Source organism: Buteo buteo, chromosome Z (assembly GCF_964188355.1).
Source record: "Buteo buteo chromosome Z, bButBut1.hap1.1, whole genome shotgun sequence".
NCBI lineage: Eukaryota > Metazoa > Chordata > Aves > Accipitriformes > Accipitridae > Buteo > Buteo buteo.
In genome coordinates, this window is record NC_134204.1 from 26,804,677 (window position 1) to 26,818,114 (window position 13,438).

Genomic DNA, 13,438 nt, shown 5'->3' on the forward strand with positions numbered 1-13,438 from the left:
GAAAGGAAAAAAACCTAAAATTCAGGAGTGGCTTTCTGTGATGAAAAGGAAGAAGAAAAAAAGGGGGGGGGGGGGCTGGAAATCCTGCACTCATGCTCCATATAAATCTTGTTCAAAGGAGTGTAAGGAACAACTCTTCCTCCAGAAAACCAGTTTTAAAAGCTTGAACACCTCTTTTGTAATCATTCAGGAACTCTCTGAGAAATCATCTCATTCAAACAGAGCAAGATCAAGGAAGCTCATCAGATATGGTGCAGTGACACAAAGCATCTGAACTGCTCATTTTGGTCCCAAACTGGAGCTTCTCTCAGGGCCCATGGATATAGCTCTGTCTACTGCACACTGGCAGAAAACATTGTCACAGTCCTCTAAATGCTTTACTAAAAAAATAAAAGAAACCACATTTCAATTCTGAATACTTCTCTCAGCCCTTCTGCAGGCATGACCTGAAAGAGCCATGTGATGAAAGTTATGAGGGCAGTTACACAGTTAATCTTGGGCCAATACATTCCTAAGAGGAGAAACACCACCTCTGCTGTAAATCTATGAATGTGCAAACACTGGACTCCATCCTGCCAGGTCTCAAATTGACAAAGGTAGCATTAATCATTACCTAGGTAGGCTTCAGTACACAGGAATAGTCACATGAAAGTCAACCCCCATTCGTAAATCTTCACTGTAAGAATACTTAATGCACTCTTAAATGTTTTTTTTTTTTTTTTTTTGGTGCATAAATCTAACATGCTTAATTTTTGTGTGTGATAAATCTGGCACAGAAATCCATGAAGGTTCCTACACAGCGATCTCTAATCATACTGTGGTATCCCTTATGGAGGCAGCTGGTAATGACAAAGAACACATCTACATTTTTTAAGGTGAAACAATGCATAACAATGTAAAGAAGTTTCTAACTCTGGATACGGTGTCTGAATGCTGAGTTCAAGCCATTTATAATTATGTTGATACAGTGAAACATTAGATATTGACATCAAAATTTGAATCATGACAGCTTTTACTGCTCTGTAACTGAATAAATAGTTTGCTTGATTTCCTTTTATCCTTCCATAAAGAATCATCTGTGGCTTGGAAAGAAACCTAATTTTTTTTTAGGGTAGAGAAAAGTTCTACTGCTGCAAGTATTCAGGCATGGATTTTAGGAAAACTGTAGTGTCCAAATGTTGATCAGGATTGATACCATCACATTAGTATTGCTACGAAAATAACTCTAAAAAGTCTTACGACTATAATACAGATATTCCTATATGTCACCATCACCACCCATCTTCAATGAAAAAGCCAACCCCAAACCAAAACCACACCCAAACCCCCAAAATTCCAAGGCACTGTTTGAATTTTTCATGCAATGCCAGAGCACCTAGTGCTCTACTACAGGCAGGAGATATTTCCACCACAGAAGTGGAACAAGGTAATTACCTAGTTCTGTTGGACGCACCTTGTTTCCCCCCCCCCCGGACCTTAAATCTCCACAGACCGTGCTTTCTGTTAGGCCGTGGTCTTTAACCTTTGTGGTAGATTTCTGTATCTGTGGAGAACCCTTCGAAGGCCATATTCCCTGGGCTCATCAAATGCGTAAAGCTCCCCAGACCTATAGCGTGTCGCACTAGTGCTTTATTTACTGATAACCACTCCTAAAAAACGTGAATTGATGCTTTCCAATAGTGTACAGTAGTACAGAGAATATGAATGTGGCCTTGGACACAAGTCCCTAACTAAAATTTGTTTCTTAAGCTTACTGGCTTAGACAGCCCAACGGGGCAAAGAAAAACAGAAAAGGACTTTTATCCATATTCCTACAGCTGCTTTTTACAGTTGGCTGCAGGTTTGTAATTGTTTTGTACTCATTATCTTGCACTAAGTATCATACCTACACTTCCCTGTACCAGTCTTTCAGTTGTGTGTATATTATAGAAAAAACATCAGATTGTGTATCACTTTCAAATCAACATAAAAGCAGCTATAAATGAAACAATAACGAGGTTTAAATAATGAATTAAAAAGAAATACATGTAACTTTAGCACTGCTTCTGTTACAAAACTCTCTTGCACTCTAGCCCGAGCAGTTCAAAACATCCTGCTACTGCAAATGATACTTTGTTGCTAATACTAAAATCCACGTTTTAGTTCAAAGATGAGGTCAGTTTAGAACATTTTGAGCCTTGTTTTTCAGTGATAATCCTTCAAAGTTCTTCCAAAAGTTGTGCTGATTTCTCCCTTGACCTGTTACTACCCGCCCCCAAAAGCACTTCTGCAAGGCGAATGGTTTCAACAGTTAAATTTTACAGAATACCAGCTATGAATTTCTTCCAATAGTAGAGGTTTTCCAATAATGTGTTAATATTCTGTATTGTTATACTGAAGAAGCAGAAACTAGAAATAGTAGTGACCTTCTAAATACCTTTTAGAGTACCTTTTAAAGTGTCTTTACCCACATCATGGATAAAAGCACATTAAAATTAAATGTTAAATTTAAATTAAATTAAATATTAAATAAAGTAAATAAATTTTATTTATTTAATAAATAAATTAAATACATTAAATAAAATAAGACACATTACCCTGTCCCCTAAAGAACATGGAAACATACCATGTTTCCCAAGCACATCCCCAGTCTAAAATGTTGCCAGCTACTTCCTATGCTTCCCACTTTCTATGTCACCCCTACAGGCTAAAGATAGATTTCACTCCTTTGCTCACAAAAGTCCAAGCTTTGTTACTCTGCAGGCTATGTACTAGAGTATTTTTGAGGCAAAGCATGGGATATGATCATTTGCTTCAGGCACTTCCAAAGGGAGGGGACCAGGAGCAGGTGACAGCAAAGAGCTTTGTTGCAGGACCTGCTCGGGTGGCCATGTGTCTGGAATTCAGAGACCGGGGTCAACTGCTACTGCTGGTTTACTCGGGTGATGGCTTGGATTTACACCCTTCCACAAGTGTTCTGAGGTGCATGCAATGTCTCAGGCCCTGCATGAAGGCTACAGTTCATTCAAGTACCTCACATTGGCAAACCTTGTGACAGCTGACCATAAGTCACTATTAGACATAAGTATACCAGATCAGACTGGCAAGAGTAGCTCTAGAAAAAAGCCCCTGAACTCCCTTTGGAGTATGGTCTGTGTTGCTCTACAGTATCATGGACTTAACTGTCACATCCACGGTCCAGAAAATTAAAGCCTTTCTTTCTCTGCTCAGTAGTCCTACAAAAGGAGATTAGCCAGTGCAAATGCTGAAGTTTTCTTGTTTGTTCCAACAATCAATGAGAATCTCATCGACAATACAGATCACATCTTCTTGGAAAAATACCAATTTCTAAACCGAAAAATATCAGCTTACTAAAAGCCATGAAAATTATGGCATGAAAGACATACGATACCTGTTTGTTGTTTTCATTGGCATCATGCAGCCTTTTGAGGGACACAACGTGTCTTATTTTCCTAGCAACAGAAATAATAACTTGTTACCATATCAAATGGTAAAGACAAAAGCAAAGTGATACACTGCTGTTTTCTAAAGCAGAGGTCTCCATGCCCTCAGGAAACAAGATACCAAACCCAATGCCAAACAGATGAAGTGCTCCTTCAGCGTTCCAGCTCTGTTTTTGTTCCAGGACACCTGATCCTTCTGCTCCTGCAGGAAATCATCTGCACATCTGGGAGCAGAATCTGGCAACGTGCCCATACGACACTGCAAAGGTGCAAGCACATACAAGCATGCACACAAACAAGGGTATCACCCAGCTGCTAATCCTTCCAGCTGAGCAGGTAACAGTTTGGATTCTGTAGAATAACTTCATAAAGAAATGCATGGTAACATGAACCTAAATGTCAAATTGCAGGTGTAACAGTGACACTATTAATGGTTATGACTTTACAGTTCTTTTAGCCAGCATATGACTGGACCAAAATGGATAAACATCAGCAAAGAACATGACCTTCTCAACTTTGCTTATTCCTTCCACATTGCTTGAAGCCTGCAGTTACATCAACACCCTGCTACCAAATACATGGAGGTTCATGTCAAACTTACAGATGGGGAAAGCAGAGAGAAGGCCCTAAAAACCAGAAAGTAATTATGTTCTGGACAAGTTAGTTACCCTCCTTGACCGATCACAGGTGTTATCTTCACATGCTGCTGGATACTGTCTCCTGATTTTCTTCTTGCGTAGTAAACGCCTTGCCATTCCTAAGCAAACACACAAACACACACAACAGAGACAGCATCTAAGAATACATAGCTTGCAGTCAAATATTCATTCATTATTACATAGTCCTTATGTAGTAAATAATTACATATTATTTCATGGTTTTGTTTTTTAAACAGGGTAAAATCTATTAATACAGAGTAGCACATTTAACAGGCATTTGCAAAGGTAAGGAGAGTGTAAATATATTTTGCTTTTGAGAGAGTATAAAATTTTTACAAAGAACTTTAGGAATCATCTACTTTGAGGGGTTAAAAACATTCTTGCTAGGTACCATCATAAGCAGTGGTGGCTGCAACACATCCAGAGAATATCTCCATTGGGAGCAGCAGAACAAAACTTTGTGCTGAGCACCATTCAGCTTTGAAGTTGTCAGTCATTAAGCAGTATATATATGCTAAATTTCAGAAGCCCTTGACCTAAGGATGTCCTTCAACTAACCTCAAGTAACCAACAGCCTATTCTCACTCCATGACTGTTTTTGCATGACCTTGGATATCTGAGACACTCTAGATCAGCAAAAGGAAGAAATAATTTCTTCATGGCATCTTTTATCCTGTTCTCCCATGCAAATGCCTATTTCTCTGACCAGCCACTCAACTTTGCTCTGACCCCACTGCTACAAGAAAGCATCGAGAGGACTGCAGGCTAACCAAGAGCCATATATACACCATGCTTAAGCAGTCCACTGATGCAGAGTTAAAAGATATCCTCCAGTATGGATTGGAGAAGAAAGGAAGATAAAGCAGAAGGCTTCTCTTTCCTTACCACCTCAAAGAAGAGAGATTTTAAGGAGGGAACTACATGGCAGCAGGGTAGGACAAAGCTGGAAAATGGGTGGAAGACACTGTCTCTGTCACAGACAAAGACAGCTGGATGCAGAAGACACACAGGGTCTTTGACCATGCAGTGCTAGCAGCTGAGCAGCCTATATAAATGAGGAGGAGCAAAGCAAAAGTGACCTGCAGGCACTGCTAATGAACCAAGGTGAACCTGTGAACAACTCCAGACAGTGACCCCAGAGCTCAGATAATTTCTGGAAATTACTCAAAGGTTCAAGAACCTTCCCCAAAATTCATGAAGCAGAGGGTGAGACCAGGGAAGGGTGAGAGGTACTTCTGTGACCCACGGGAGATGGGATAAGAGACTGTTGCATGTATTAGGGGAACACATCGCCAGGAACACGTAGCGCTTTTGTGGTCTGTCACCACCATGACAGGAGTTCACAGTGCACTGTAGATATTCCAACTATAGTTAGAAAAACAAATCCCGCCAGGTGCTGATATATTTTGGTGCTTAAAGCATGCAGTCAAAAAGGCTCTGCAGTTATCACAAGAACAGTTAAACCTTTTGGTTGGATGATGCAGCCACCTGAGAGACTGTCTGAGGGACAAATTGTTATGTTCCAACTAACAAAAGCTCCATGGTCTCTAAGCAAAACAGAAACGCAGAAAACGTTCTTATATTGATCTTAAGCCAACAGATCGGTAAAGGAGTTCAGTCAGATCCTAAAAGCAAAGCTAAAGAAATCTGTAGTCACTTGTCTGAGGCATGGGCTGTTGTGCTCTTAAGACATCTGAGGAGCAGAATTCCGGTCTTATATGTGCACTTATGAAAACCACACCTTGTGTTCTTAAACCTAGAGCATTAAAAATAAAGCAGAATAGAAATCTGAAGCAATTTTGCAAGAGTTTATTTTATTTGCTTACCTTTCCTTTTTTAATAAAGGTGTTGATGGTGTCTAAAAGGTCTGCACAGTTTTTATCACTTTTTGGTAGTTCAGTAAGTTCCTTGCCAATAAGCTCTCCCTTGTGATACCCCATCATCCTTTCAAAGGCTGGATTAACATACTGCCAAAACAAAAGTACTTTAGGATAATATGAAAAAGAACATACTTAAAGGATAATTACTCACATACAACTGTCAAAGTGTTACAAGTTACACATCTAAAGCCATAAGCACACTTCTCTACCATTCAGTGTTTTTCATGTAAAAATACTATGTAATGGTGAAACATTTTATTCAAGTAAGAAGCTGAACCCAGAAGGTGGTATGTAAACTGTTATCAGAAGGCACAGAAAGAGAGCAAACCTCTTTACTGGACAAGTTATATAGTTCTGCTACGGATTTCATGCAGGTTTTACCAAAAGAAACATTACTTCACTGAAAACTAAAATACTGAAATAGAACAGCAACTACTGAGCAAAGATCTCCTTGGAGTTCCTCTCTCCAAGTTCTACAAAATAGTTAACTTCCCCTCCCCACCCCTACCTGAATGACATGATCTTCACTGGTTATTTCTATAGCTTCCTGACAATGGTCTAATGCCGTGAAGACTGCATTACAAGCCCTGAAATTAGCAAATGATTCACATTAGTTTTATTGTTAGAACATTTTGCTCACTAAAAATACATTATTATATTGTACTTATCGGTAGATGAATCACAAAGTAGCATGTTGTTTTGACTAAACTGTGTAATTATCTCCATTATTACTTTTTTCAGGATATTCAGCTTCAGACGTCCCTGTTAACGTGTTTTTTACTGCAAATCACATTGTAAAATTGCTCATGTGTATTGTAGCACCTTAATAGTATACTTCCTTCTCCAAACATGCTCTAGACAGCAGGAACTAATAATTAGCAGTAAAAATAACAAATGGCTGTTACGTCAGAATAGAAAGTTTTGTGATCATTAAAGACAGGGAACACAAAACTCACCACAGCAGATATATACAAAGTTTTCAATATAGCAAATAGATTGGCATTATGAAAGAAGTTGTAATACAACATAATTAAAGGAAACAATTTAAGCCCTCTCAAAGTCCTAGTCAGAAAAATATCAACTTTCCTGATTCCAAGTAATAATGCAGTGACTTGATTTCCATATGCTCCAATCTTTATTAAGGGCCAAAATGATCTTTGTTTCCCATTTTTTTCAGGGCTGTCCTTGAACTAATGCAGGAGTAAAACAAAAACCTTACCTTCTTGCTACAAAGTTTAAATTGCTTAAATTATGATTTACACAGGGTGGGATTAACATTAATGCAGGCTCCTAATACTATAAAGAAAAAAAAAATTATATATAGAGAGAGCACATACTAAAAGAAACAACTCAGGCATACTTGCTTTGATAGATGTCAGTACTTCATCTTTGATTTGGACTAAACACAAACTAATTATCCTCTACGTACCTCTCATTGCAGGGAGCATAAATGCACCATGCATGAACATTCTTGTATACAGTTATTACCTAAAATGAATATCTTGCTCCTAGTCTGCATAGTGGGGTTTGAATTAATATCAATGACTAGAGAATTAAGAAGTACGGGACATTGCTAGTTCTGCTCATCATGGAAGTAACTCAAAACCAAGTAGGATACACCAAGAGATATACACAGAGACATAGACACACAGCCAAGTGGACTAAGATTTGTAGGGAAAAGTCTTGTGTACAGAAGACGAAAGCAGTATTTCAGCTCATACAATAAAAGGAGCTTCCAATGTAATTTTACAAGTGATTTTCTAGCAGTCCAAGCCAGCTCCAAAGTGTGATTTTGTGCTGTGTGAAACAGCTAATTTATCTCAGTGATAGATGCCTGTCTGGTACACCAGCTGCTAACAAATGTCATTACATAAACTTTCTGCAAGAAAACACACAGCTATGTTTGCACTATTCAAACCTTAGTATTTTCATTTGATCTGGCAACCAAGCCAGCAAGATTACAAGCTTAAATGGCCCATATCCTTTTTGATTAATACACACCTCCCACAGATGTCCAACCAAGCTTCAAACCAGAAGCAGGTACACAGAGAAGCGGAGTCCCCGCTTGGAATGGAAAGACACTTCTGACCACTGACATGACCTTATATACTGCTTTCTTGGGCTGGTCCTACTTTTTCACCATGTTTCTCTTGTATCTGAACACCTGAAATATCCTGGTTTTAATTCCATTGACTAACTTTCTGAAAATATTCTGTCTTCCCTTTCACTTTTACAAAGCTGTAAAGAAGATCTACTGAGACAGCAAAAAGATCAGAGACCCAGTGGGATAGACATACAATGCAACACTTTTTCCCCCACTTAATTAAACCACATGATGAAACCAAATTATAACCAAAGAACATTACCAAATACTAGTTCTGTTCAGTTTTTAATGGAAAATTCATTTAGAGCACCTGCCTAATCAGGCAAAGGTAGGGGGAAATCCTCTGTTGCAAGACATCAGCTTCTCCAAGTTACAAATATGCCTCTTCAGAAAGTTTATCTTTTAAAAGGCTACTTCATGCGCCCAGATGTTAGTACAAATGTTGCTTAAAAGCACTATGTGTGTTTATTACATGGCAAGGAGTATTTAATTATGTAACTATCCTGGGCCTGCATCTATTAAACTCTTTAAACTACTTAGATATTCTGGGACTGCACCTGGCAATGGCGATAGAAAACCCCAAAATACCACCTTTTTTTTTCATAGTATTTTGCAATGCTGCCAAGAGTTCCCAAAACAGTCATGTTCAGAGGTGATGTAAATATATATACACACATAAATATATATAATGTGTATTATCAATATACAAAAGACATGATAACACAGGATAAATTTTAGATAACGTTATTATTTACATAAATTAAAAGGAAGTAGGCTCACAGTTTATGTAACTGCATTCAAGAGAGCAAAAGCAAGCAGAATTACAAGTGGGTGGTATACTGCTTTTTCCATAAACAATAGGGATAAAAGAACTGTCAGTAGATGAAGTGCTGCTGGGGACTGACATTGTTTCCTTCCAATTTTAATGAATTCTAAGATTTTTTTGGTGATGGCTATAAATAAAGTTGCAGAAAAATGTGGTAGCCAATATGAATCATGCTCCCTGTGTTGGAGTTTTAATTATCTGCATTCATAATTGATACTACTCATGTAGAGGTGTTCAAACTGTATTTGCATTTTGTTCTTGAAATGAAACATAAGCTGCAAGTATTGTGTGTATGAATGACTGTAGGGGTCGGCGTTCGGAAGATCTCGCGATGTCATGGAAAGTTAGAGGGTTAGTCGCAACCTTGTCATGTACCTGTAACCCCACCTCCCCTTGTTAGTATAAAAGGAATTAACTGCGCAATAAAAGGGGGAAGTTGGCGCTCACACTGCGTGTGTTATCTGTCTCTTTCCCTGGTCCGGGCCCACCAGTGATCTAAGCGTGGCATCTTGATATGTAGCGAACGCTACAAATGACAGTTCAATCTTTCTATATAACACTGATGTTTCTGATATATGCTGACTTAATTCAGAAGTCACTCATGTCATGTTACATTTATAACTGAACAACAAACCAAGTCAGAACTACCATATCGCCTAATTAACTTCTAAAATTTCATAGCTGCTTTATTTTCCTGCTGAGTTTTGGAAAACACCTATTAAAAATTGTGTGAGCCCAAATTCTATTTTTTTTCTCTGGAAATTTTACTGTGGTTGCATTCTGCATGCACAAACACATAGTCACTTGAACATGAAGTTGCTTTGCAATCAGTTTGCAAAGAAAACCTTAGAAAAATCTACTTCTTAAACAGAGACACTGAAACCTGTAAAGAAGTGATAGTATTTTCTGTAGATGGAACTGGAATTAATTTATGACACCCAGGGAACTACAATTTCTCTGCATGACACTCAACTTCAAGTGCTTTTTTCCATATAGTTGTATTGCAAACATATTTACATGCATGTATAAGCACCTGTATTAAATAAAAAATTAGTCACATTAAAGAAAAAGTGATAAGGGAATGAAAGTAATTTAATTTCTCACCAAGATATAAAACTGTGCTCGTGGTCCGCCAAGTCTTGCTCAAGCAAAAGAATAAAAACTCAGGGTATGAAGAGCTGGATCAAGATTGTGTTCAGCTCAAGCTATCAAATATGAAATCTCACACGCATGAGATCAAGAATGACTTCGTGAAGTTTTACCATCATGTAAATTTGCAGCTGAAGTCATTGTTCTGCAATATTTCTGCTAAGGGATCTTACCCTGACTGTAATGCTGGTAGTAATGGCTGCTAGAACATTGCCAAATTCAATATGGGCACTTGAAGACATGGGACACAAGCAAGCATCAGAATAAAGGACATGTACTGCATTTTGCTTTAAGGAAAGCAGTCATTTAAACCACCAGTGAATGAAACATACACAGACCAAGCTTTCTGAGGGTACCAGACTAAGGCACTTAAATTTCTCCTTTACAAAATAACAGAAGAAGGAAATAAGGGTATAGTATATTAGTTAACATACAGATGCAAAGCACATATATGCGTAGCTGGGAAGAAGCAGAAAGTAACCTGATACAATTATGTAGACCAAGTGGTTGTTGTTTGCAGTTTCTTACACTTCTACATACCGTAATTTGAACTGAGATCGCACTTCCCCATGTTCTATTTGAACCAGTTCATTGTAACAAGCAGTTATGCTGCTATTCTCCATGAATTGCTGGAAGACAAATCAAGAGTGCATGAAATAGATTGGAATGGTTTTAAACTGTTATTTCTGTTCCTGCACCTAAAACTCTAACCTTATAAAGAGAGCTGGCATGAGTCCAGCAAGGGCCATGAAGGTGATTAAGCATCCATCCTGTGAGGAAAGGCTGAGAGAGCTGGGACTGCTCAGCCTGGAGAAGAGAAGGCTCAAGAGGGGATCTCATCAAGGTATATAAATATCTGAAGAGAGAGTGTAAGAAGACAGAGCCAGCCTCTTTCCAGTGGTGCCCAGTGACAGGCCCAGAGGCAATGGGCACAAACGGAAGCACAGGAGGTTCCCTCTGAACATCAGGAAACACTTCTTTTACTGTGAGGGTGGCTGATTACTGGCATACGTTGCACAGAGGGATTGTGGAGTCTCCATCCTTGGAGATCTTCAAAAGTTGTGTGGGCATGCTCCTGGGCAACCTGCTCTAGGTGGCCCTGCTTGAGCAGGGAGGTTGGGCAAGATGACCTCCAGAGGTCCCTTCCAACCTCAGCCATCCTATAATTCTGTAGAAATAAAAAGCTGTAGTGGTACCTTTTGTGTTCAGTAATCATCTTTTCCCCAGGAATGATTTTCTAGTTCTTAAGAAAACATGGCTATCTAAATACAAAGCAAGTATGAAAATATGCTAAAACCTCAACTGTGAATTTTCCCATTTGGTTTTAGCAACCCAGTTAGAAACAGATAATCGAAAAAAACCCAAACACAGTCTCACACAAAACCATGAAGTATTGTCTTGATGTTTCATTTCAAACATCTATCATTAATTTGGAACAGAAATGGAATACCATAGAGACATAAAACATTCATGCTAAAAAAAGAAAAAAATATAATTAATGATATTTGGCATTTCATTTGTTTTCAAGCAAATATTGCAGCTGAAGCTCAGAAGGTGAATTAACTTTGCTCCACAACTAATCTCACTGAGCTGTCACTGTGAATTCAGAAGTGCAGAAACCAAACTATTATATACTCCAGATGAGAGAGAATGTCCTCTCTTTTTTAGGCAAAAGTAGTAAGCTGAAAGGTCTTGTGCTTGGTCCTGCTGAAATCAGAAACTTCATGTTGATACAAAAGAAGTAGATTCTCTGACTTCAGTTAAAGTTTACTGCTCATTAGTAAACTTCTGCTATGAAGAGCTAAAACACTCCTTTAGAAATACATGCACTGACTCTAGTTTTTACCGAAAACACCCTGTGTTGTCATTACTTCTCACAGCAGAGCCACATGCAGAGTCAGAGGCAGCACTCAAACCTCCGAGGAACAAAGAATGGCTTTTAAGAAATCTACACCTCTCCACTGCATGAAAAATTGTGTTTTGGGGACCAATGGCTTAATCCTAAATTGCCAGCAAAATGTAAAAAAGTCAAATTAAAAATAACTGTTGACATGGGTCTGCTCTGCTCCTTAATGTTAAGATCTTAAAATATTTCTGTAACTCCTATTTCACACACTAAGTGAATGCATGGAAAACCAGAAGACACAATATCAAGTTGGCAGAAGCAAAAGTGCAAGTGATGTTGTGTTTTTGCATAACAAACTGTCTGCAAACAAACTTGTCTTCTACAGCACTGTAGATTTAGGTTTTCAGTTTTAGGGTGCTCTTTTAAATATTCAAATATGCTTGTGGTAAATTTAAAACAATATAGAACCAAATCTATCAATAATATACAATTTAGCAATGATGGCAACCTATTTTACAAACTGAACTTACTAGAACATACTAAAGCTCTTTATAAACTGAATTTTAAAGTAGTGCTGTTTACTGACAAAATTTAACCACTACTGTTTACTGACAAAAATCAACTACTATCTCAGCACAAATCTTTGGCTAAGAACCAAGAATTGCAGCTTGTTGAAGGGCTGAACCTGCTCTTAACTGTTGTATAGTCTTCTGCAGATGCACAGAATACCTTTACTTAAGTTTATAGTACTAATGCCATTCATTCACTGGCCCACTCAGAGCTGAGAAATCAATTGGGACATGAAAAAAGCAGGAAACATTTCCTTTTTCTAATCTGTGCATCTAAATGAGGCACAAGAAGATAAAGATCTATTATCTCTCAAATATTAGAAGGCAGATAGCAATACTTTCTTTTAAAAAAGTTTAGTATTTTTAAATACAGTACATTTTGATTTAACTAACATATATTCTTAAATTACATTTTACTTCTTTATAATTGGATTCCACTGTCATCCTGTACAGAACTTGACACAAGCCACAAGAGTCATCAGCTAGTAGGAATGCATCATTCTTCTTGCTTAGCAAGAATTACTAGGTTTAATATTAAAGATTTATTTTGCTGCAAACCAGAAAGTTTTAATAGTAACTGGTCAATGAGAATCAACATTTGTTTAGGAAAAGAAGTAAAATTCAAAAGCAAGACAAGATTGTAATTGAGTAACTGCAAACATTAAGGTCCCCTGTTGTCTAATTTAAATCATAGTTAAAAATCAGTCAGGAAGCCAAATCATTTATTTAAATTAGTCCATCCTAAGTAGGCCATCACTATTAGATTCACAAGGCTGAGGGGAAAAAAAAAATCAGCATAATAAATGTACTGCATTAACAACACCATTAATATACAAATACAAAAGCTGTTAATGATACAGGGGAAAAAATCAGAAGATATAATAAGACAGACTTTTTTGAGAAGGAGGAAGAAAAAACAGAAATAACTCAGCATAAAGAAAAATGCCAAAGGGATGTATAGA

At 37.8% G+C, this 13,438-nt stretch overlaps 1 protein-coding gene across 9 annotated transcripts in view; it reads right to left on the reverse strand.

Moving 5' to 3' along the window:
• PDE8B (phosphodiesterase 8B) overlaps positions 1–13,438 on the reverse strand; it is a 78,289-nt gene that overhangs the window by 18,685 nt on the left and 46,166 nt on the right. For 4 of the 9 annotated variants that reach the window (XM_075021164.1, XM_075021162.1, XM_075021167.1 and 1 more), the window contains 5 exons: positions 10,602–10,690; positions 6,491–6,569; positions 5,929–6,069; positions 4,112–4,200; positions 3,392–3,452 (listed from right to left, as the gene is read on the reverse strand). In XM_075021164.1, the coding sequence (XP_074877265.1) occupies positions 3,392–3,452; positions 4,112–4,200; positions 5,929–6,069; positions 6,491–6,569; positions 10,602–10,690 (459 nt within the window). Of the gene's footprint in view, positions 1–3,391; positions 3,453–4,111; positions 4,201–5,928; positions 6,070–6,484; positions 6,570–10,601; positions 10,691–13,438 lie in introns of all 9 variants that reach the window. The other 5 variants (XM_075021169.1, XM_075021168.1, XM_075021163.1 and 2 more) reach the window with 4 other exon arrangements.